The sequence below is a fragment of the Octopus bimaculoides genome, chromosome 1 (genome assembly GCF_046866305.1).
Source record: "Octopus bimaculoides isolate indiv1 chromosome 1, ASM4686630v1, whole genome shotgun sequence".
NCBI classification, from domain to species: Eukaryota; Metazoa; Mollusca; class Cephalopoda; order Octopoda; family Octopodidae; genus Octopus; species Octopus bimaculoides.
This window is the reverse complement of record NC_142928.1, coordinates 95212631-95239006: the sequence shown is the minus strand read 5'-3', so window position 1 is coordinate 95239006 and position 26376 is coordinate 95212631. Positions and strand designations below refer to the sequence as shown.

General features: G+C 33.9%; 1 protein-coding gene across 3 annotated transcripts in view; it reads left to right on the top strand.

Moving 5' to 3' along the window:
- Positions 1–26376, top strand: part of LOC106873159 (uncharacterized) — a 329246-nt gene that overhangs the window by 115066 nt on the left and 187804 nt on the right. For all 3 annotated transcript variants that reach the window (XM_089354161.1, XM_089354165.1, XM_089354155.1), the window contains exons 19-30: positions 1278–1489; positions 2924–3066; positions 5091–5203; positions 7361–7555; positions 12684–12892; positions 14477–14613; positions 16158–16297; positions 18026–18208; positions 18600–18796; positions 19606–19757; positions 22466–22596; positions 25073–25300. In XM_089354161.1, the coding sequence (XP_089210287.1) occupies positions 1278–1489; positions 2924–3066; positions 5091–5203; positions 7361–7555; positions 12684–12892; positions 14477–14613; positions 16158–16297; positions 18026–18208; positions 18600–18796; positions 19606–19757; positions 22466–22596; positions 25073–25300 (2040 nt within the window). The remainder of the gene's footprint in view (positions 1–1277; positions 1490–2923; positions 3067–5090; positions 5204–7360; positions 7556–12683; positions 12893–14476; positions 14614–16157; positions 16298–18025; positions 18209–18599; positions 18797–19605; positions 19758–22465; positions 22597–25072; positions 25301–26376) is intronic.

Sequence of the window (26376 nt, the reverse complement as noted above, 5' to 3'; positions counted from 1 at the left end):
AAGAAACCTCTTATAATCATGTATTAAAATAGACATGACCTCAGTGAAATCTTGTTCAACCTGCAATATGTGAACTAAACCAGTTAATTGTCTTTTACAACACAAAAAATGTTGATATAGTAGTAAGTTTTCTCTCATAATTTTGAAATTGAAACATTTAACTGACAGATGACACACCTACTGTCAAAGGATTGTAGTCCAGATGCCATCCAGATCTTATCCTTAGAACTGTGCAGAGATTCTTGAGTGGCAAACATGCTACAAATAGATGTGATTTGAGATGGAAAAATTAGTGCTACATACTATTAACTAACAAGCATTTGGTTAATTTGCAGTGCTATGGTGCTTAAGTATATCCTTCCTAAATATATATTCATTCTCAATGTTAATGATGTTCACCCTTAACAGTCATTTCTATCCACATACATTAAAAGGGAGCCTGTAGTTGATTGCTTGACCAGATAGAAATAACAGCCAAATCTTCCTCATATCATTACCCTTTGTGTAAAAAAAAATTACGTTACGTGGGTGTGGCCTATATGTATTATGTTTGAATAAAAGACTTGATGTCCATGGTTAGAATGCCTTTTTACACTGGTCTGCTTAGTCAGACTGACAACAAAATCAATAATCATTATCAACTGTTATGTTGTTACTAGAGTGCTAAACATTATGTGACAAGTAACTTTGAAAGAATACTTTTACCACCATGAGTGAAGTTAGGAAATATGGTATATATATAATAACTAAAATTTGACATCAGGGTAATCAGGGTAGTGAGCAGGCAGAAACATTTGTATCGGAACAATTGTCATGATTAACAATAAATTCTCATATATTCTATCTTCCACCTTTCAATTACCATATATATGTATATATATACATATATTATATGTGCATGATATATATATATATATATATATATATATATATATATATATATATATATACACATACATATATATATGCATGTATGCATACATACAAACATACATACATACATACACACATACATACATACATACATACATACATACATACATATTCTAAAGTTCAACAGAAATACCATTTTTGTTATCCAAATTCCAACAACGCACCTTTCTTTCATTTTTTAGAAATAAGCATACACACTTAGCATAGCTATTTTTTATTAGTTGCAAATTAATCGATTATTAATATTGATAATTCGCTAACATTAAACTCCAGATTAGCATCATTAGCAAAATAATTGCCCATAGAAATTTATTCAAACAGGATTTAATGCTTATATTTTACAGTTTGACAATATTATGCAATCAAGTACACCAGTTTCATTGGATTGGAATGATTTTGGTTCAGATTTGAAAGAATTTTTAAAATCTGCATCAGATTTCATGGAAGCAAGTAAAAACATGATGAAGTCAGGTCCTCATTTTTATGTAAAGAAGTTAATGACTATGTTGTATGAGGAAATGGATAAATTAAATGGTGGAAACCATCAAGCAGAAACGTAAGCCAATGTCTATTTTAACCCTTTTGTTATGATATTTCTACTAAAATTCACTTTCTTTTCTCAGTTAATTTTTAAAATAATGAACTGTTTAGTAACATAGCAATCATTATTAAGCTATGTTCAGATCATAATTTAACATAAAATTTTGATAGAATGTTTTAATTTAGAGATCATTTTAAATCAGGAAATTTGTATTATAGAACCAGGGACCATCTTGAATGGACTGACATCAAAAGGAATTTTATCTCTCATTCACTAACAATGCCTTTAACTCTAGCAAGTTTCAAGTATCTGTCATATTTTCAGCTCGTGTTCTCATTTTTTTAATACCACTATTTATCATCTACACCAGTCTGTTCTTTATTTAACAGCTCTAATATTCATTGCTAGCATTAGCAATCCTCTTTAGGTGTTCTGTAAAAAGTTAGTTGAAATAGTAAATAATTCTCTGATACTCACTCTCAGACCAGAGTGACCAGACTTCTAAGACAGCCTTTGACAGTGGATCTAAGCAATGGTTCTCATCTGGAATGGACGTAATGAATAGGATGTAGAACAGTTTATTCTGTCAAGCTGACCTCTACCTGTAGTGATTGTCTTACTCAGCTACAAGGCTTTCTTTAACTTAAATGAAATATAATATTCAGAATAAGTGAAACATAGTGGTGTGTCAGAAGTAATAGAACACTAGACTAAAAACCTTTATATATTTTCTTATGTATTTTAGTTATATCTGAGTTCTAGACATAAATAATGGTGTAGAAATGAAGGAATTGTTAAGATTTGAACACTTGCTTATCATTTGAACTATGTATCTTTGCATTTGGATGCCCTTCCTACCTCACATCATACAACCTTGAAATAAAAAGTGAAATACACTGTTAGGAAAACTGAGGAAACAAAATTGTTTGTGGACAACAGTGTAATTTGAACTTGTGACTCATATTGTTGATAGTCTAAGCCAGAGGTTCTCAACCACTTTTTACCTATAGACCCTTTTGATTATTATTTTATTCTGGTGGACCCCCATAGCCATTCGATGCTTAAAACCTAGTTTTATAGAAACTTCTTTCAAAATTTTGTCTTTTTCACACATTAAATTGTGTAAGTTGAACTATGTAAAATTTCAGAAAAAGAAACCTAGCTGTTTTTTTTTTTTTGCAATACATATCAATATATACATCTAAAACAAAATCTTTTCAGGGGTTTTTGAAATATTTTTGTGGATCCCCAATTCACTATTTTCTTTTATAGACCCCAAAAACTTCATATGAACCCTTAGGGATCATATGGACCCCATTTGAGAACCACTGGTCTAAGACTTATATCTCATGCATTTGGAAATATAATTTTTCAGTATGGGCCTCTTGTATTTTCATTATAATATAAAATGAGAAGTGTAAATTATATTTATTATTACAATCTTCCTAGGATTATTGATGCTGCAACAAAGGCTGCTTTATACACACTGAACAGTACTCTTGTTTCATCCAGTGTGAAAGAACAGTTGAAACTAAATCTGATTATTTTTGACATTTATTTGGATGTTGTTCTAGAATCTGCTAAGGAAAAAGGTATTATGTTTAATTTATTCTCCATTTCCTCCTCCTCCCCTCCTCCTCCTCCTCCCCTCCTCCTCCCCTCCTCCTCCTCCTCCTCCCAATTATTCTCTAACTAGTCATGTCCCTTGCTCTTTCCATTTGAACCAGAATATATTTCGTTTGAATGACCCAACTTGTACTTCTATTTCACTTAAGTGGAGTGGTTTAGAAGGTTGTGGGGTTACAGCAGCCAAAATGTTGTAACTATAACAATCAAAATGAAGACAAACATTTGAATCTTTAGCCTTTACTTTGTTTCAGTCATTTGACTGTGGCCATGCTGGAGCAGCACCTTTAGTCGAGCAAATCGACCCCAGGACTTATTCTCTGTAAGCCTAGTACTTATTCTATCGGTCTCTTTTTGCCGACTGAACCGCTAAGTTACAGGGACATAAACACACCAGCATCGGTTGTCAAGTGATGGTGGGGGGACAAACACAGACACACAAACACACATACATATATATATATATATACATATATATATATATATATACATATATACGACGGGCTTCTTTCAGTTTCTCTCTACCAAGTCTACTCACAAGGCTTTGGTCGGCCTGAGGCTATAGTAGAAAACACTTGCCCAAGGTGCCATGCAGTGGGACTGAACCCGGAACCATATGGTTGATAAACAAGCTACTTACCACACAGCCACTCTGTCAACAAATAAACATTGTAGCTCACATCCAAAAGAAGTTAGCTCAATTCATTGGCAAGCCTTCACTCATAATATGCAACAAACACTACCTAATATGCTATGTCTTCTCTCTTTATATCTTCTACCACAGTAGTTATGGTTCTTTGGTCTTCTGAATCTCCAAAGCCCCTGCTAAACTTGATTTTTCAGCTTCTTCTGTCAGTATCCCAACTATCTTACAAAATCCATTACTAAATACCTGATTCTTTACTCGCAGAACAAAGCACACATGCACACACATACACACACACATACACACATGCACATACACACACATATACACACATACACATACACACACATATACACACATGCACATACACACACATATACACACATACACATACACACACATATACACACATGCACATACACACACATATACACACATACACATACATACACATACATATACACACGCATGCACATACACACACATACACACATGCACACCCTTTCTCTCTCTCTCTCTTCCACTCTTCTTCTCTCACAACATCACATTGGCCTTATGAGTTAGCGTAAGACTGGAAAGGCTGTAAACACTCTCTTGAGCTAAATAGTAATAAAATAATTCACTTTGTTATATTTTGGGATGGTCATGCTTTTCTTTATTTTTCTTGCCAAATAAACACATGCATCATATATTTGTTCTTCACTTGTCTATTATTGTTCTTATTTTATCTAATGTCTATTGTCTAGAAATCTTTTGTCACACATCTGTGACTTCTTCAGCAACTCTTCCATCTCTCTGGTCCTATCTAGTCCTAGGTGAAAGATTTCCAGACAATGGATATAAGATAAAATAAGAACAACAATAAATGAGTGAAGAAGAAATATATAGTGCATGTGTTTATTTGGCAAGAAAAAACGACCATCCCAAAATATAACAATATCTGTTTCAACACATAATTTCACATCAGGAATTTTTCAAAACAAATTCATAAACATAATTTAGTTTCATTCTTGTCTACTTCTTTCAAATACATCTAAGATTTAACATTGTTAAAAACACCATTTCCTCCTCATCATCATCATTGTTGTCATTAGCAGCAGCACCAGCAATCTGGATGTCCTTATCAATATCATCGTCATCACCATTAACATCACTATCGCCTTGTTTACCATTATCATTATTTTTAACACATGTACTTTTTCTTTATAGATATATGTTCTGTTTATAGACCTTACAAACACATACATTCAAAGTTTCTATAGATGAGAATATATTGTAATTTAAGTAATCTAAATTAAAGAACTACTGCAAGAATCTTCAACTCTATTCATCTTTTGATTTCAGGAGACCTAAGTGGCATTTTAAAAATGCTTGCCTATGAAATCAGTCAATTAACACTATTTTCTGACGACATGCTTAAAATACTGGGTTATTCCATTAACTATTACCCTCATAAGGTAAGTTGATTTTTTTTCAAGTTCTTAATAATGTAGAGGGTATGGCAGAAAATTGGCTCAGTTATTAGAGCATTAGATAAAATGTTTGTGGTATTTATTCTACATTCTGAGTTCAAATCCTACCAGAGTCAATTTTGTCTTTCATTCTTTGAGTTTCAAAAAATGAAATAAATACCCAACATATGCTGAGGTCATTTCTTTTTCATGCTTTCCAACACATATAGGCTTTAACCATACCTATATTTCATATGATTGTTTATTAAGTTCATAATTCTAAGTATGTTCTAGGTATAGTCACAATTTGGACAAAGGAGACTGAAGTGTTTAGCCATAAAGATTTTTCTGTCTATTCATTTTCTATTTATACTTAATAGTAAATGAGACAACGTTGTTCTTTACAAGGTCCAGTGAGTTGTTTCACATCTACAATTGCATAAAAGAAGTTATGACTGGGTAATGCTTGATATTTTTCAGAAGCATTGTACATTTAGTTTGTTTATGTACCTATGTACATTACTGTGTAGATACTTATGCAGAAATGTTTGCTTGTACTCTTACCTATTCTTTTTTGCATGTATGTTTGTACAAAGTCTGATCAACAGGTATCCAGACTGTTGCATTAATAATGAAAGTAAAACACACAGAGTGAAGCTACTTGGCACAGATTGACCTTAGACTCTGCTTTGCATGTTCACTAAGTTTTAATGTTCAAGCTCACTTCCACTATTTACAGAAGTGTTTGGAATAAATATGTGTAGTGTGTGATCATCGCAATGACCATGACAGAGAAAGTTGTCATAGCAATTCCTGCTCAGAGGCCCACACAAAGTTTCAGAAAGTGTATGGAGAGGGGTGTATGAGCTGCACACAAGTGTGTAAATGGTTCAGACGTTTCCAAGATAGCTGAAAAAATATCAATATTGACGAACATTCTGGGAGACCAGCAACCAGCAGAACTGAGGAAAACATTGCAGATGTGCATGCAGCTGTGAGGGGAAATCTTCGAATCACTATCTATGAGTTATCAGAAGATGCGCAGATTAGTTACAGTTCAGTCCATTACCACTGAAGATTTGGGTATGAGACACATATCGGCTATGTTTGTGCCAAAACTGCTTTCAGCTGACCAAAAAGACATTTGAGTTTCAGTAGCACAAGATCTCCTTGATTGTATCAAGAACGATGAAAACCTTTTGAAAACATTGCGTAGGCCTCTGTCAAGCTTTTAACAAAATTTGATGTAGATTCACTACTCAACTTTCTGTCATGGTCATTGTGATGATCACACACTACACCCCCTCCTTTCAAGCACTGCTGTAAACAACAGAAGTAAGCTAGAATGTTAAAACTTAGTGTGCATGCACGGCAGAGTTCAAAGTCAATCTGTACCAAGTAGCTTTACTCTGGGTGCTTTAGCTTCGTTACTATGGCAACAGTCCTGATACTTATTGATCAGACTACGTATATATATGCCTGTATATATTGCCTCAAATATCTTCCTGCCTAAACCATGCTAGTATAGAAAGACAGACTTTAAATGAAGGAAGGAATGAAAAAAAGATGTGTGTGTATGTATCCGTGTCATATGTGTGTGCATATACATGTGCATGTGTGTGTCCAGGTGTGTATGTATGCTTGTTTCCACATATCTTTGCAATGACAGGGCTTAGGCTACAGTGATGCTTTCTTATGCCCTATACAAACAGTATATCTCACAGATTGCCAGTTTGGAAAACATGCAAAGACCAATGATAAGCAAGTGGGTTTGGTTTCATGCAAGGTATCTAGCCATAGAGCACTGTCTCAATATGTCTCTTCAAATCCAAACCAGTATAGGAAAAACAAGCAGAAAAACAAAGATTATGGTGGTGATGATGAAGACAGTGGATGGTGGTGGTGGTGGCAGCAGTTGTAGTGGTGTTTGTTTGCTGATATTTCAGCTGCATATCAGCCACATAAATCTTGTTTGTCTGGGAAATTCTTCAATGGTCATTGACACCAATCTTTTTTCTAAGATTCTTTTTTTTTTTTGTTTTCAAAACAGAAGTTGTGATGTTACTATTTTCAAATTCTCTAATTAATCAAATCTTTTTAAAATTTAGTTCTATATATATGTGGAAGTTCTTGACTTTAATTTATCAATTTATATTTCCACAGGTTCTTACAAACCTACTTCGGATTCATGGGCAACAAATATGTCAGAATTTAAAAATCTCTGATATCCTAGTGTTTCCACCTGATTACAATCAATCAACAATTAGTTTTTATGAAAATGCTTTCTGCAATCTTAATTGGACAGCAGTTACTGAATATCTCTCTAAAAACCCCAGAATAGAAAAACTATCTATAGCTGTATGTATTTAACTATTTATTTTACATATTTTATATTTTTTCTAAATTGATATTGATGTTGTAGCTTATTTTTGTCTTTGTTATTTTTTGTGTATGTTATTGTTATTGCACTTGCTGCTGTCAATGATGATGATGTTTTTGTTTTGTAGCAAAATAAGCTTTCTTTCTTAGCAGAACTAGAATGTGGAATTAACTAATCAAACGGATTCATCATCCTTGATATTGAAATATTCAGATATATGATGTCTGGTGTGCAGGTTGAGGCAAACTTCAGCTTTTTCCAGGTTATACTACCTCTGTCTGTAACCCTATCTGAGATGTGATCAATCTAAGGGTGCCAAAATCCAAAGTATTAGAAAGGGCAATGTTTTATTGCTCCTTAACCTTCCACTAACTGGAATAATCAAGACAGCCAAATCACCTCATGCCAAATGTTTTTTCCTGGTTCATGAGTCAAATTTTTCAGACCAAAATCTATACCTAAAAAAGAGAGGTCAGTTTATACACCATGATAACTTTGGAGAACCAAATATTTCATGTGAAATGCTGCAGGATTTGAAAAGCTAGTGATGATGTTTGAATGTTTACACTACATGTTTACACACTATAATATGTTGACTTGTATGCTGGAAAATAAGGTACAAATAAATGCTGATCTTCAGGACTTTATACAATGAGGATGTGATAACCTAGTTTCTTCCAACAGGATAAAACTAAATCAGAACAATAGATCTAGAAGTCATGTACTTCACTTCACTAGTCATGAACTCTAATATTGCTACAAACAATAAACATCATCTTTACTGATGATCAGTTAACTTGGCTTCACAAATATAACATTATTATATAACAAAGGTTATGATCACAAATACTTCACTCCAATCAGCTGTAGCTATATACATAGCTTAAGCTATCTACACTAGAACACTATACTGAACACCCAAGCATGCACGCATGTACACACACATGCACACACGCACACACACACACATGCGTGCATATGCACACAAGAGTTCCAACACAGCACTGATGGCTGAAACAAACTACAATAGTATATATGTCTTACACTTCATTCAATAGGGGATGTATTTGAATAACTGGGAAGTATTCACTCTAAATATTGCAATCAATGGCTCACATATGCTGTTTGTTCCCTTTCTCTCTTCCGTTCCTACTATTATGGTCTCTGCTCCTCATAGTTATTTAATTCCATGATATATATATATATATACATATATATATATATATCTTCATATAATAATATAGATTTAATCAAAAGATTAAATGTGGTACTTAAAATGCTTGAGGCACCAGAATTTGGTAAAAACCAAAAACAAAATCAAGAGATTTGGTGAATAAAATTTGAAGATAAGCAACAAAAATTCAATAGGTTATAGCAGTACGTACGTTTCGTACAAGCTCCATTTGTTCATGTAGTGAGAACACCACATTCTTGTTTGATTCACTAGTCTGTTAGTCGAGATGGTATGTTTTCTTCTCTTACTCTTGTTTCTTGCAAACATCTTCAAAATGACTTTCTAAAATGAAATTCCATTATGCAGCTGAGGAGTACATTTTCATTATAAATTCTATGTGGTGTTCTCACTACATGAATAAATGGAGCTTGTACGAAACGTACGTACTGCTATAACCTATTGAATTTTTGTTGCTTATCTTCAAATTATCTTCATATATATATATATATATATATATATATATATATATACACACACACACACACACACACACACACATACATATATATATATATATATATATATATATGCACACATTTATCTGCATTAACATATATATACATACACATATACACACACATACATGCATGCATGTGCACCCATCCACCCCATGCATCCAGCAAGCTTCTACATAGTTTCTGCCTACCAAATTTCTTTCACAAAATATTGGTTAATACAAGGTTGTGGGAGAAGATACTTGCCCAAGGATCAGTGCAGAGCTGTGAACTTTTATCTATTCAGTAATGTTTACACCCAGTAAGTTACATCTAGTTGCCTGACTCAAAGAAATAGAAACTTCAAGAGTCAAAAGTGTTGTTGTATGGTGGGTTGATGTGGTGTCAGAGACCAGTGATGATCTTTGACTCTAACAGTTGTTGTTGGCACTCCGTGGCTTACGACGTCAAGGGTTCCAGTTGATCCGATCAATGGAACAGCTTGCTCATGAAATTAACGTGCAAGTGGTTGAGCACTCCACAGACACTTGTACCCTTAACGTAGTTCTCGGGGATGTTCAGCGTGACACAGTGTGATAAGGCTGACCCTTTGAATTACAGGCACAACAGAAACAAGAAGTGAGAGAAAGTTGTGGTGAAAGAGTACAGCAGGGTTCACCACCATCCCCTGTCGGAGCCTCGTGGAGCTTTAGGTGTTTTCGCTCAATAAACACTCGCAACGCCCGGTCTGGGAATCGAAACTGCGATCCTATGACCGTGAGTCCGCTGCCCTAACCACTGGGCCATTGCCTCTCCACTACTCTAACAGTTGTATTCAGAGGTTAAACAGAGGCCGTAAGTGTTTGCAGTGTTCATATATTAGTTATGAATAAAACTAAGGGAAGTAATTAGTGTAGTTCAAATATCAGATGTTCCATTACAGAAGAGGACATTGAGGGCACTCAGGCTTCTATGCTAAACAGGTCAAAGAACAATATACAAGCTTACAGACAAGCTGAATTCCTTATTTTTTACCAGATATATATGAGGGGGTGCTGAAAAGTTCCTGGCTTTAAGAGTATTGTGAAAGGCCTAGTTTGAGGCCCAACCTTCTGAGTTCTTTTACAGGGCTTAAAAAAAGTGAAAGACCACTGCAATAAGTGTGTGAATACGAGTGGAGAATATGTTAAATAAAATCATAATTAACTGGTTTTCTTTCACTCAAAGCCAAGAACTTCTCAGCACCCCCCTCATATACAGCAACAAATTAAACAACACACACGCACATGCACACACACACACATATATATATATAATGGTATCTTCCAAGGCACAAGTCTGGGCAAGGTTGTTTATGGGAGACCAGCAGTCGCCCATATACCAGACCTTACTCCACACCATCGATGTTACCCAAGAGAAAGCAAAGGCTGATACAGTATGGCACCAGTGACATCACAACTTATTTCTACAGCTGAGTGAACTGGAGTAACATAAAATAAAGTGTCTTGTTCAAAAAGACAACACCCAGCCTAGTCCAGAAATTGAACTCACTATCTCATGATTGTGAGCCCAAACTCTAACCATTAAGCCATCTGCCTTTACACACACACATGTATATGAGGTTTGATCAATAAGTATCCGGACTGTTCCCATAGTAACAAAGCTAAAGCGCACAGAGTAAATCTGCTTGACAATGATTGACCTTGAACTATACTGTACATATACACTAAGTTTTAACGTTCTAACTCACTTATGCGGTTTACTACAACAATGCTTGGAAGGAAGGGGTGTAGTGTGTGAGCATCGCATTGACTGTGACAGAGAAAGTTGAGCATAAAATTTTACCAAAAGCTTGATGATACCTTCTGAGAGGTCTGCACAAAGTTGCAGAAAGTGTATGGAGAGGAGTGTATGAGCCACACACAAGTGTATGAGTGGTTCAGACATTACCAAGAAGGTTGAAAAAATTTCAATATTGACAAACGTTCTGAGAGAAAAAAGGAAAATATCATAGATTTTGCATGCAGTTGTAAGGGGAAATCATTGAATCATCATCCATGAGTTATGAGAGGATGCGCAGATTAGTTACGGTTCAGTTTAGTCCATTATCACTGCAGATTTGGGCATGAGATATATGTCTTGCTAAATTTGTGCCCAAACTGCTTTCAGCTGACAAAAGGGACTCTCTGGTTTCAGTTGAACAAGATCTCCTTGATTGGGTCGAGAATGATGAAAACCTTTTGAAAACTTTGCATAGGCCTCTGAGCTGGCATAGCCAAGCTTTTAACAAAATTTGATGCAGATTCTCTACTAAACTTTCTCTGTCATGTTCGATGCAATGATCAGATGCTACAGACATTTCTTCCAAACACTGCTGTAAATAGCAGAAGTTAACTAGAACATTAAAACTTAGTGTGCATGCACGACAGAGTTCAAGGTCAATCTGTACCAAGCAGCTTCATTCTGCATGCTTTAGTTTCGTTACTATGGCAACAGTCCGGATACTTATTGATCGGACTACGTATGTGTGTGTGTGTGTGCATGTATGTATGTATGTATGTATGTATGTACGTATGTATGTATGTATGTGTGTATGTACGTACGTACGTACGTATGTATGTATGTATGTATGTATGTATGCATGACAGGCTTCTTTCAAATTCACTCACAAGCCTTTGGTTGGCCTAGGGCTAGATCAAAAGGCACTTGCCCAAGGTCTGGATCTGGAACCATATGATAGGGAAGCAAACCTCTTACCACACAGTTATGCTTGGGCCTATATTTACTATGTTAAACAAATATTTTAGCTATATTTCTTGGCCACAGTCTAGTGACTGAGGCCAGTGATAAACAATAAAAGAATATGTAGTACCATGTACTAAATTTATCCATTTCTCTTATATTTGGTATGACCGCAGATACAGAAAGAGAACAATCTTTGCATCCCACATTGCAAACTGTGCACCCCACAATGCTAATTGTGCAATCCATGCTGCTAATTGTACATACCACATTGCTAATTGTGCAACCCATATTGCTATCCATACATCCCACATTGCTAACTGCACGTCCCATGTTGCTAATTGTGTAACCTGCATTGCAAGTTGTGCTGACATGTTGCTAACCGTGCAGGTGTGTTGCTATTGGTGCAACCCCATATTGCTAATTGTGCAACCTGTATTGCTAACTATGCAAGCACATTGCTAATGGTGCATCCCACATTGCTAACTATACATTCCACATTGCTAACTGTGAATCCCACATTGCTAACTGTGAATCCCACATTGCTAACTGTGAATCCCACATTGCTAACCACACAGCAGAATTCCTATGTATAAGTTTGAACAGATTGTTCAAAAGAATCTGAGTCCATAGTCCCATACATTCTGTATGTTCACCTTATTGTTTCATAATTTGTTTTTCTATGTTCAATTCCAGATATCAAGTCTAAATGGAAAAACTACCCCACATTTAAATCTGAATGTGACTAAATTATCCATGAAAGCTAAGAAATTCATCAAATTATCACCCACAGCTGGAGGATTAAATAATACTGCAGACCTTATAGAGATATACCATCTGATATTTTTGGAGCAGATAAAAAACATATCACACATGAATATTAGTAATATTGGGAAAAATAACAGGTAAACTTATAAATTTGTTTTTTATTCTACAATATTGCTTTCAAATTTTGGCACAAGGCCAACAATTCAGGGGTGAGGTAAGTCGATTACATAGATTCTAGTATTTAACTGGTAATTTTTATTCTACAATATTACTGGTCAGTGATCAGGCACCAAACATAATAACTATCCTCATAATTATCGTTTTATGTATGCTTTCCATGCTGGCATGGGTTGGATGAGTTGACACACTTAAGTTGGTTGTTACTTGGAGTCACTATTCTTCTGGCTTGGATGGAGGACACCTTATCACTTGTATGTTTCTATTTGTTGACATTCTAAATTTAGATACCATGCCTAAAACTACCTTCAGTACAATATGTACTATGTAAATATTTTGGGCCTTGTGCCTAGAGTAGAAAAGAATATGTACTAAGTACATTTTATTATGGTACCAGTAAAAGAGAGGTTGTCATGTCCTTGACGAGAGTAAAGATTCCTCTCAATCTGACTCTTTACATAGCGCTAAGTGCATTTTATCATGGCACCAGCACTAGAAAGGTTGCCATATCATCTACAGGACTAAAAGGACTTCTCAAGCCCCAATTTCTGCTTGCTTGCCAACTGCTTTATGGAGTGGCCTGAGTGGATTTATAATGGTACTATCCCTCATGGGACTATCTTATGCCTCATAAGATTAGTGAATCTTCACCCCTGTATAATGTGGACATTTACCCTTGGGTTATATGACTGAGGAGATGACTAGAAAAGAGCAGCTATGGACAGAAGGAGAAGCAAAATAAGTAGGAGAGACAAGCAAGAGTATGAAGGTGAAACAGAGTGTTTGGAATACACGAAAAGAAGAATGAACAAGGTATCATGCAGTGGGATTGAACTCAGAACCACATGGCTGGGAACCAGGCTTCTTACCACTCAGCCACACCTGCATATATATATATATATACATGTGTGTGTGTGTGTGTGTGCGTGTGTGTGTGTGTGTGTGTGTGTGTGTGTGTGTGTGTGTGTGTGTGTATAAAATCATCATTATCATCATCAGTTTAATGCCCACTTTCTATGCTTGCAATGGGTTAGACTGAATCAGTTGAGACAGATCTATTTATGGCTGGATGTACTTCATGTTGCCAATCCTAACCAATGCAATATATATCAGTGTGTGTGTGTGTGGCTGTGGGTGTGTGTGTGTGTGTGTGCGTGTGTGTGTATGTGTGTGTGTGTGTGTGTGTACAATAGAATACAAACCAGGCTTTAAAAAATATGTACTGGGGCCAATTCATTCAATCAAGACCCTTCAAGGTGGTGCCCAGGCATGGCCACAAACCAATGATTGAAACAAGTAAAAGATAAAAGATAGAATTGTTTTTTTTTTAAACTAGACATGTTAATTCCTATGCTAATATAATATTTTGTATATAATATCCATAAATAAGGACATACATATATTTTATTTACACCATACAATACAGTGTATACTTCTAAAAACTACAAAGAAATAATTTCAAGAAATACAGAACATTCTGAAAACATTTATCTTAACCATTTTTTCTTTCTTTTTTGCTTTTTTTTTTTGTTTCTTTTTCACAGTGTTACAGATTTGGCATTATTATTGTTCAAACATCTTAACAATAACACAGATATATTTCCTGGAGAAAGTACCAAAAATATGCAAATATTATTTGCTGTTATCAAGTTTTTTGAGTCACATATCAATAATATGCAAGGTAATCAAATTAGACATGTTGTTTTAATATTAGGTTGTGAAGTAGGAAATTTGTAGTAAGGTATATGACAAACTTTGACACCTGTTCATTTTGTGCTATTATTATATTTTGACAATCTTTATTCTTTATTAGAAAGCTGACACGTCTATTTCTTTGTTCTAACTCATTTTGCATTTTATAAAGTATTTATAAATAGTTTTTGCTATTTTTGTTTAGAGATAGATAAGTCGGAAATTCGTACAGTTTTGAAATATGAGTTCTTTCTTGGAAATACAGCATCACAGACAGCTCAGAATATTAATGGAGTATTTCATTCTAATGTTATTACACAGCAGGCAGTATCAAATTGGTCTGCAAAATTTCGTTCCGGTCACTTTGACCTCACAAATCGCAGTCGACCAGAAACAAAGGTGGATAATGATGAACTGAAAGCCACCGTCGAATCAAATCCAAGAAAAATTATCATAATGCAACAGATTATAATATAGGATTTAAGGATTAAAAAAAAAACAGAAATAGGTTGAAAAACACTGGAACAAATAGCTGGCATTCTTGTCACTTATGATGACAAGGGCTCCAGTTGATCTGATCACTTAATTTGACAAGGGCTCCAGTTGAGCCTGCTCATGAAATTAACATGCAAGTGGTTGAGTACTCCACAGACACGTGTACACTTAATATAGTCCTCAAGGAGATTCAGCATGACACAGAATGTGACAAAACTGGCTCTTTGTGATACAGGTACAACTCATTTTTGCCAGCTAAGTGGACTGGAGCAACGTGAAATAAAGTGTCTTGCTCAAGGATACAATACATTGCTGGGAACTCATGACTTTATGATCGTGAGCCAAATAGCCTAAATACTAAACCATGTGCCTTCACAAATGTCGAAATTAATAAAATCTGCCTTAAGATACTTCTGAAATGACCAAGACATACCAGTGGCATAATGTGAGATGTGTGGACCACATAGGGCAACTACTTATGCATGTTTACTGTAGTCAAAGGTATGTTACATTTAAAGAAATGGGTGACCCAAACTTGCATCACACCTCTGAGACATACTTAATCTTAGAACACTGCCTAATTAGCAATTGTCACACACTAACCTCATCTCCACACAATCAAAGAGGAAGTTGTTATTAGTTTAGGTATATCATTGAGTGTACAGTTTTTGTGGCATAAAATATTGTTTGAATGTGTTGTGGGTTTTTTTCTTTGATACTTTCTCAAAAAATGTTGGACTGTTTTAAGGTGAAGATGTGTATAGTAGTTATGTATTGTGTATGTAGTTATGTATTGTGTATGTAGTTATGTATTATATTGTTGTGTTTAGTTGTTATGTATTGTGTATGTGGAAAATATGTACATAGAGCTAACATATTTTTTATGGTGCATGAAATACATACTGATTTAATTAAGATAATACTGAGAGCAGTTGCTCTGTGAAATTGGTAAATTGTATTGTGTGCATGATATTGTCATATGTGAAATAAAAGTTTAATAATTGCATGATTTAAAAAATATATTTTGTTACATTTTAGGGAAAAAAGAAATTTACTTGATGGATTATGTTAGCTCACCTGAGTTTTCCAAAATGCTTAGAACAGCAAGATTTTCTAAAAAGTCTACTGATGCATTATTTGCATGGCTGCAGATTTTTATTAGAAATCCACAGACAATGGTAAATATATATAAATATGGTTATTTATGTATTTATTTATTAGTATGAGAAGTAAAACTTATAACCTTATAAAATGTTTGTGAACTAAGGGATCTAGATTCATGGATGATGTTAGTCAATATTTTATTATTTGTACTCTTATGATAGTGAACTGGCAGAATCATTAGCACACCAGACAAAAGTTTAGTGGTGTTTGATTCAACTTTACATTCTGAGTTCAAATGTCACAGCAGTCAACTTTGCTTTCAGTGTCAATGAAATAAGTACTTGTAAGCACTGTGGGTGGTGTAATCAACTAACTCCTTCCCAAAAAATTTCAGGCCTTGTACTAATAGTAGAATGGATTATTAGGAGATTAACAGAATCATTAGAGCATTGGTAAAAATGCTTTGTGGTATTTATGCCAGCTTTTTACAGTCTGGATTCAAAACTTGATGAGATCAATTTTATCTTTCATCCTTTCAGGACTGATAAAATAAATTACCTGTCAAGTACTGGAGTTGATGGTACTGACTAACTGCTTCCCTCAAACTTGCTGAACTTGTACTTAAATTGCATAAAATTGTTAGTTCCATTCAGTGGGTCTTTGGATTGATTTGCTTTACTATATTCACAACAGTAACATTATAATTTCCCTCCAGTTTCTCCTTTGACTTTCGATTGGCTCCACTGAGCAAAGACAAAGTCTTTTTTGTAGTTTCTTTATTTTTATATATTTATGGTTTAATCAGGACTGGCGGGAGGAATGAAAATGTTATGCTGTGACCAGAGATGAGGCTGTGATACTTGCACCAAAAAAGTGGACTTTGCTAAAAGCACCCAAAGGCCAGGCAGTGGTGTTAAAATGAGTGATGGATTAAATGTACCACTGAAGAACAAGAACAGTTATATCAACAGGGTTTCACATAGTTTCCCCTCCACAGAATTTCACTCACAAGGCTTTAGCTGACCCAAGAATATGATAGAAAATATTATCCAAGATGCTATGCAGTGAGATTTTCCCCAGAAACAAAAAACAGCTATAGAAGTATCAAATTGATGAACCAACTTATGAATGTCACAGAAAGACTTGTAACACATCTAATTGAGAAGAAATTTTGCTTAGATGACATGTTGTTTATTATATTCCCTTCCTTTATGTATTAAGTAGTCTTTCTTTTATTATTGTATACCAAATGTACGCCTCATAGATGGATAAAGTATGCCTAACAGACGGATAAAATATCCAAATATCCGCCTATCTATTCATCTATTTGTCTATCTACTTATCTACATATCTATCTATAGACTCATCCATCTATCTTATTTCCTGTTAACTATATAGGCTTTTGTTTTTTTGTTGTTGTTTTTGCTAAGTTTTACTATAAGGCTTCTTGGTTCTAAGTTTTGTTTCCATGTTTGGATTTCTCTTGAAATTTTCTAACAGATTCAGCTATGAGAACTAGATCACCAGCATATACAAGTACTCATGAACCTTTTGTTGACAAGGATCTTGATCACTAAGCCACAACGAAGGAATTACCTTTCTTATGTCCTGAGAAACTTAAATAAACAGGGGACAAAAATTAAGCTCTGAAGGATATGCATGTGTGTGTGTGAGTGTGCGTGTGTGTATGCGTATTTTTGTGCGTGTTTCAATTTCATTTTGCTAATTACTGCCATCTGTAACAGTATAGAATCGATATTTCATATTAATTCACTATTTTATGTTTTTGATTATTTTTATAGGTGAAGTTTTGGTTTGACAATATAGAACATATATGTGACGAAAAATTGTCTAAAACATCACCATCATATGAAATGAATATTCATACCATTCTATGTGAGGAACTTTTCTCTCAGACCAACGTTACCAAACTTATGCAGGAACTTCAAATAAATTCACCAGGATTTAATACCCTCATTTACACAGTAAGGATAACATAATACTCTTGCACATTTCTCTCATGTGTTTTAGATGAACTATTGTGTGTGTGTGTGTGTGTGTGTGTGTGTGTGTGTGTGTGTGAAACTTATATATGCATACACACACAAACACACACACACACATACAAACACACTCACAAACAACGTTGAGTATCATCATCATTATTTCCTTTTAATATCCATTCTTTTTACACACAAGCATGGGTTCAACAAGTTTGCTGAATAATGGACTTTTGAATCTATGCCTAACATCCCAAGTTCAAATTTCATAATATCTGTTATTTTCTTTCTCTTTCTCTCTCTCTCTCTCTCTCTCTCTCTCTCTCTCTCTCTCTCTCTCTCTTTCTCTCACTTTTTCTTTTTTTTTCTTTTTTAGCTTAAAGACATAATATACAACAATGGTACAACAACAGTTGTAACTAAGACTGACTTTACCAGAAGCTTTGACAGCCTTACTACAAGTTTAATGGTTTTAATGCAAAAGCCACCAAGCAGTTCACCCAAGAAGTTTAGAAATATGTGGTCTATGTTTATGGATAGAGTTTACAATGAATTGGAAGACAAAGAAATTGAGTGAGTTTTTTTTTTTTACATCACAATGCTTCTGCTTATTTTTTATTTACTACCTTTTTATTTCAGTTGGATGTTCTTTGCATGATTATTTGCATATTTTCAGCTATTTATGTAACAAATTTCCTCAACCAACTCTCTCAACAGCATACATACATACATACATACATACATATTTATATATATATATATAGATAGATAGACAGACAGACAGACAGACAAATAGGTAGATAAACTTACTTGGAAATGGATGCGTGGCATTCAATCAAATAATAATAAAAATAATATATATAATATATATATATATATATATATATATATATATATATATATATATATATATATATACATACATACATATATGTACATACATATATATGTATATAGATATGTATATATGGGTACAGGACGTCGCAAAATGTAAACAACATGAAATACGAAAATAAACTCTGCATATATATAAGCATATATGTACGAGTAATGGCTTACATGCAAATCTTTGTGTCTTGCTTTTATGAGCATATATATGCATGTGAGAGTGTATACATACATGGCAATAATTGTTTGTATGCAAGTCAAATGTTAAACCTGTCAATTTTGCTGAATATTTTCAAGTGGTTACTGCACCACTGATAACAACTATAGCTTGTAACCATTTCATCTCTAGTAGAAGCATTTTGCAGTTTTTTTTTTATTTCTTGCTTCGAAAGTTATATATATTTTGGGCTTAAATTTACTATTTGTATTGTAGTGATCTTTAATTTTTTTTTATGTTCTAACTAATATTTCGATTAATACAATGTTACTTGCAGCATGGACAAAATACTGAAAAGCATTGTGCCACTTATGGAAAAGCAGATGAAACCTTTCATAGCAAAAGATCCTCAAGTATATTACATGATGATGAGTAATGCTGATGTACTCCTGAAAAAACTTGAAGCTACTCTACCAGATGTTAAAGAGGGTAAGTTATTATTAAAAAGAGCATTTAACAAACTAAAAGCTTGCAATTAGAAATGTCAGTACATTGAAAAGGAATATAGGCATGAGTTCAAACAAAGTTTGAAAATGATATATGTGTGTAGTTTTTATGGACTTATTTATGTTTTAAGAAGTGAAACTTATATTTTCTGACATAGATAGTACACACAAATCCACGTGCACATATAAACACTTAAATAATGAAATGAGTACAAACATATGCATAAATACATAAATATATATATACATTTATACAATATCTAAATTCAATAATAGGATGAATTCTTTTGCAAGAATTTATCAAGTAGCTAGCGTGAAAAAAACCTCATAAGGGAAAAAATCCATCATTTATTCCCCAAAATATATTTATTTATATAAGGGCATTACTATACAAGAATGCCTCATACTATGAGGGACTCTAAGGTCAGACATGAGGCAGTCTTGTATAATAATGCCCTTATATAAATACATATATGCAATATCTCTATGTGTGTGCTTGTGTGTGTGTCAGTGTGTGTGTGTGTGTGTGTGTGTGAGAGAGAGAGAGAGAGAGAGAGAGAGGTGCGTGGCCTAGTGGTTAGCGTGTTGCACTCATGTTTGTGAGATTGTGGTCTCAATTCCTAGACCGGGTAGTATGCCGTGTTCTTGAGCAAAACACTTCATCTCATATTGCTCTGCAATCACTTCAACATTTGACATATTGTACACAGAGCATCTGTTCAAACAATGTAAATTTGATGAAAGGAGTGAGCTAATTATACAATGCATATATTTAATCACTATAACCAAATCATTTGTACAGGTTGCTCAGCAAGAAATAGCAGAACAATATTTCTCAGACTGCAAGAGACTACCATCCATATATATACATACATAAATGTGTGTATATATATAAATACATACACACACACATATATATATATAAATATATGTATATATATGTGTGCGCGTGTGTATATATAATGTATATATAGATATAGATATGTGTGTATATGTATGTATATATACATATATATATACATATATATACACACAGATGTATGTGTGTATATGTATATGTATATGCATATATATATATATATATATATATATATATATATATATATATATATATATATATATATATGTATATATATATATATATGTATATATATATATATATATATATATATATATATATATATATATATATGTATATGTATATATATATATATATATATATATATATATATATATATATATATATATATATATATATATATATATATATGCATATATATATGTATATGTATATGTATATATATATATATATATATATATATATATATATATATATATATATATATATATATATATATATATATATATATATATATATATATATATATATGCATATATATATATATATATGTATATATGTGCATATATATACATATATATATATATCTATATATATAACATCATCATCATCATCATCATCATTGTCGTTTAACGTCTGTTTTCTATGCTGGCATGGGCTGGATGGTTTGACTGAGGTCTGGAGAGCCAACAGCTGCATCAGGCTCCAATCTGATCTGGCAATGTTTCACTGCCATGTAGCATGGCAGTTTGCATACATGCATCATACAGTTTACCTTTCATCCTGAGCAAGAGGCCCTTAGTTGTCAGCAGAGGTAGGAGCTTTCTGAACTTTGCCCAGGTTATTTTTGTTCTAGCCCCTACACTCTCAGAGCAACCACCCCTACAACAGACTTTGCTGCCTAGGTAACAGAAGCTATTAACTACTTCTAGTTTCTCCCCCAGGCATGTGATGGAATCTGCTAAGAGCATTAGATTTTTTGCAAGAAAGCTAGCAAAGGTATATGACAACAAAGACAAAAATGGTGTCACTTCAGAAGTATTAAGCAGATAAGGTATGGATCTTTCCTTGCATCAGATGCCAGTATATTGTAGGAAACAGTCCATAAAAGCATGTTATATATTTCTACATCTAGGTAATGCCTTCTTTCACCAAAGACAGTAACCAAATGTTTGGAAGTCCAAACTGTTATTTCAGTATCTTATTGACCAGTGAATTGAACCAACAAATCTGTGGCAATTGCAAAGACATACAGGAATAGACATACACACAGCAATATACATGTGCTTATATCCATATATAGATGGCTCAGTGGTTAGAGCTTCAGATTCATAATCATGAGGTAGTGAGTTCGATTCCTAGATGAGACTGTGTTGTGTTGTCAAACAAGACACCTTATTTTATGTTCTTCTTGTTCATTCAACTGTAGAAATGAGCTGCAACATCACTAGTGCTAAGCTGTATCAGCCTTTACCTTTCCTTTGGATAACATTGGTGGAATAGTGAGATGGGGCTGGTATGCATGGGCAACTGCTGGTCTTCCATAAACAACCTTGCCTGGACTTGTGCCTCTAAGGGAAACTTTCTAGGTGCAATTCCATGATCGTCCATGACCGAAGAGTGTCTTTACCCTTTACTCACTCATACTCAAACATAAACATGATCAATACTAGATAAAAACACTTCAAAATTATATAACCTTTTTTAATATCAAAACTTTCTCTTTCATGTTTAATATGTTAAATCACAAAGCAAAAAAAATAACTATATGAGATGGCATGAAACCATGTAAATTATTACATTTATCTATATTTTTTATTTCCTATTTTTAGGAGAAACCAAAATGGATTTTGAAGAAATGTTTGGCAAAGATACTGAAATGCTGAGAATGTACAAGAACATGGAAGATTTACCAAGTGTTGTAACATCAGTAATGTTTAACATTTTAACTAACACTGAAAGTGTAAGTTTTCTGGGGTTTTTTTTATCTTCCCCGCCTTTCGTATTTCTTATTATTACAATACATATGAGAGAGGTAGTCACCTAATCATGGGTTCTGTTGCTATAAAAGCTATTACTACTTTGTATTCTGAGGCAAATTGGACACATTGCTCAACTTAGTCAGTCTTTCTGAAAACAGATGTACTGCTTTCACATTATAGATGAGTGGTAAATTAAATGATTCAGTCAAAGAGTTCATTTGTTGCATGAGTCATGATCAATTATCTATATTGGAAGCAAATGGGGTGTAACTAGTATGCATATTCAGCAAAGCTATATTTTTTTTCATTAATGACTCATCAGAATTGTAAGTTTTAAATTTATGACCTATTAACCTTGGTTGTACCTTATACATCTATGATAGCAGTCAATGCAAATTAACAAATAATTAAAGAACTGAGTACTTGAGAGACAGTATTCTTATGTGTTGTTGTACATATGAAAGAAATAGTACTCAGTTCGTTTAGTGAGTTTTATAATTATAATCAAAGACAATAATTCAATCTGGTACTGCCCTGAGTTTTTCAATTCTACTCATCCATATTCTCATCACAAGAACCAATCCATAAAGGCAAGAAACTCAGCATTGCAGTAAGGAATGAAATGTCAGCTTTGAACATACATACATACATACATACATACATACATACATACATACATACATACACACATACATACATAATTTGTAATTACTGGAGCTCTGGGACTTGTAACACACTGCCTAAATACCAATCTGGAGAAATTATGCTTCTCAAAACCAGAAAGGAGGGAGCCAATTTGAAGACTACAGATCAAATCCATCACTGGAACCATAAAGATTTGCAAAACTTTCAAGAAGTTTATCATTTAAATATATCTGAGCATGTCTAGATATGCAACTATATGCATAAGAATACATGCATAAAACATAACATACAAATCTGCACATATACATAAATACATAAATACATACATACATACATACATACAAACAAATAAAAATACCTTGTTGTTGATGTTGAAATTCAAATGAAGGAGCCTTGGATCTAGGTTAGAAACCAGCTCTTTCTCTATTGGCAAGAAATCTTGAAATAAAACTGAACAATGACATACATATATACATACATACATACATACATATATACACACATATTCATACATACATATATACACATATATTTACACATATATACAAATATATATATATATATATATATATATACACATACAAACATACACACACACACACACACACACATATATATGTATGTATTTTTATACAGACATATGTGTGTGTGTGTGTGTGTCTGTGTTTGTGAATGCCTGTCTGTGTGTCTGTATATCTGTATGCATTTACATTGACACTGCTTAATGGGGTGACATTATTTATGTCTAAACAGCAGTGGTTAGATATGTGAAAACAGAGAATACAGTACCTTACTTGAAAAACAAATAAAGGGTTGTTTCAGAAATGGAATCCAGTCAAAGAATACTGTCTTAGGAAATTATAACCAACCTACAGGAAAAATAGAAATGATATTGATCATGATGATGATAATAATAATATTGCATTTGTTTGTATTTTCATATAAAAACACAAGTGCCCAAATCCACACCTGTATTAGAAGTAGAAATAAATTATTAGTATATATGGCTTTCTGTAAAGTTGTACATTGATTGAAAGAAGTAGTGTACCAATTCAAAGCCTTCAAATATTTTATTTCATTATTTCTATATTCTCAATTCAAATTCACCAGACTTGGTTTTTGCTCTTTATTTTTCTGGTATTTGATTTTAAAACGTATTGCCACATAACTGGCACCCATGCTGGTGGCATGTAAAAGGTACCCTTCAAATGTTGGGTGATATGCCGTGCTTGAGAAGACCTGTCAAGCCAAGGGAAATTGCAGTCATGACTGATGTCAGTGTCGTGCAACTGGCACCTGTGCCAGTGGCACATAAAAAGCAACCTTTGAACATTGGGCCTCACAGAGGCAGTGACAAATGACTGAGACTTTTGGTGATGCACCATGCTTCAGAAGGTCTGTCAAGCCAAGTGAGATTGTAGTTGTGGCCAATACTGGTGCTTTGCAACTGGCACTTATTTATACCAGTGACACATAAAGAGCACCTACTACTCCCTTGGAGAAGTTGGTGTTAGGAAGGGCAATCCAGCCATAGAGACCATGCCAAATCACATTGGAACCTAATGCAGCTCCCTAGCTTACCAGTTTTCAGTCAAACCATCCAACCCATGCCAGCATGAAAAATGGACGTTAAATGATTATTCAGTTGACAATATTTCTTTCCTCTTAAAAGATTTTGTTGCAGCCTGTCAAAAGAACATATATGACCTTCCTTTAATCATATTGATTTCATATATTGACTTACAGCCACAGATGAAATATCAATATGTATTATAGTAATAGATATTATTTTTATTTTACATTTACCTGCAGAAACCTATCATGGAAGTTTTAAGCTCTTCTTCTGTCCAAGAAATGAGTGGCAAAATTTGTAATTTTGCTAACTACCAAAGATTTGCAATACCCACCTGTATTTCGTTTGACTTGAACAAGTTCATAAGAGTCATGTGTCGAATGGATTACGACGCCCTTGAAAGTGAAATGAAAAATTTTCTGCCAACGGATCGTGCTATGCAAATTGATATGCAGCCTCTATCAATTGTAAGTTTTTTTGGAAGTGTGTTATATAATTAAAGCTTTGTTTAATAAACATGAATTGAATACATCATTTCTAGTTGCCCAGTCTTCACCAAGTTCAAATATATCTGCAGACATAATCAAGTCATCAGTTAAATTCACTTAGCAATACACTTACATTTCACTGTAAAAATGGATAAGAAATTATGTAAATAGATTCCAAATATAGTGTATGATAACAAGGAAGTTATCATCATTTGAAATTCCAGACATAATTATTGAAGACTCTAATAAAAAGTTCTGCACTTTCATAGATATCTTGTATCCCTTCTATATAAAATATAACATCACCTGGAAGGAGGTAGAGAAACTGTTGAACTACAGGGATTTTGAAAGTGAAATGAACAAGATACTGGATGTGAAAATAAAAATGCTACTAATAATAAATAAAATTCTATGCATGATTATAGGGTATATGGACAAGTATACTAAGGCTCACAACATTACCCACAGCCCAAAAGATGGGCACAGCCTGCTGTCACTTTTAGTTCAATAGTATAACTCAAATACAACACTCTAGACACAAAATGTAACATATACAATCACCACCTAATAGAATAGCACTCTCACACAATACATACTCAACAGAATCACCACCAATAATATAACACAGCCCACACATTAGTCCAAAAGTGTTAGGACAACTTATACACTAAGACAGCTCCCGCCCCTAAAGTTTCAGGCCTTGTGCCTATAGTAGAAAATGACACTGGGGTAAAATATACGAAGCCCAGTATACCCATCATGACTACCTGTCTGATAAGAGTACACCAGGCACATGCATCACACCCATATGTGCACGACATGGTGACCTTATATTAAGATAAACAGTGCACGACCTTGCCGGTGGGGCCCTGTTAGAATTTCCTTCAAGCTGGGTTGCCCATCTTGCTCAAAATAAGTGTTGTTTAAGGATGAATGAACAAAACACCCATGTTTCCAGGGATTAATTATTCAAATCCTAAAGAATCCCTCTCAACACATGGCAATGATACTCCCCAACTACTCCTGCTCATGGTCAGAGATGCACATATCGTCAG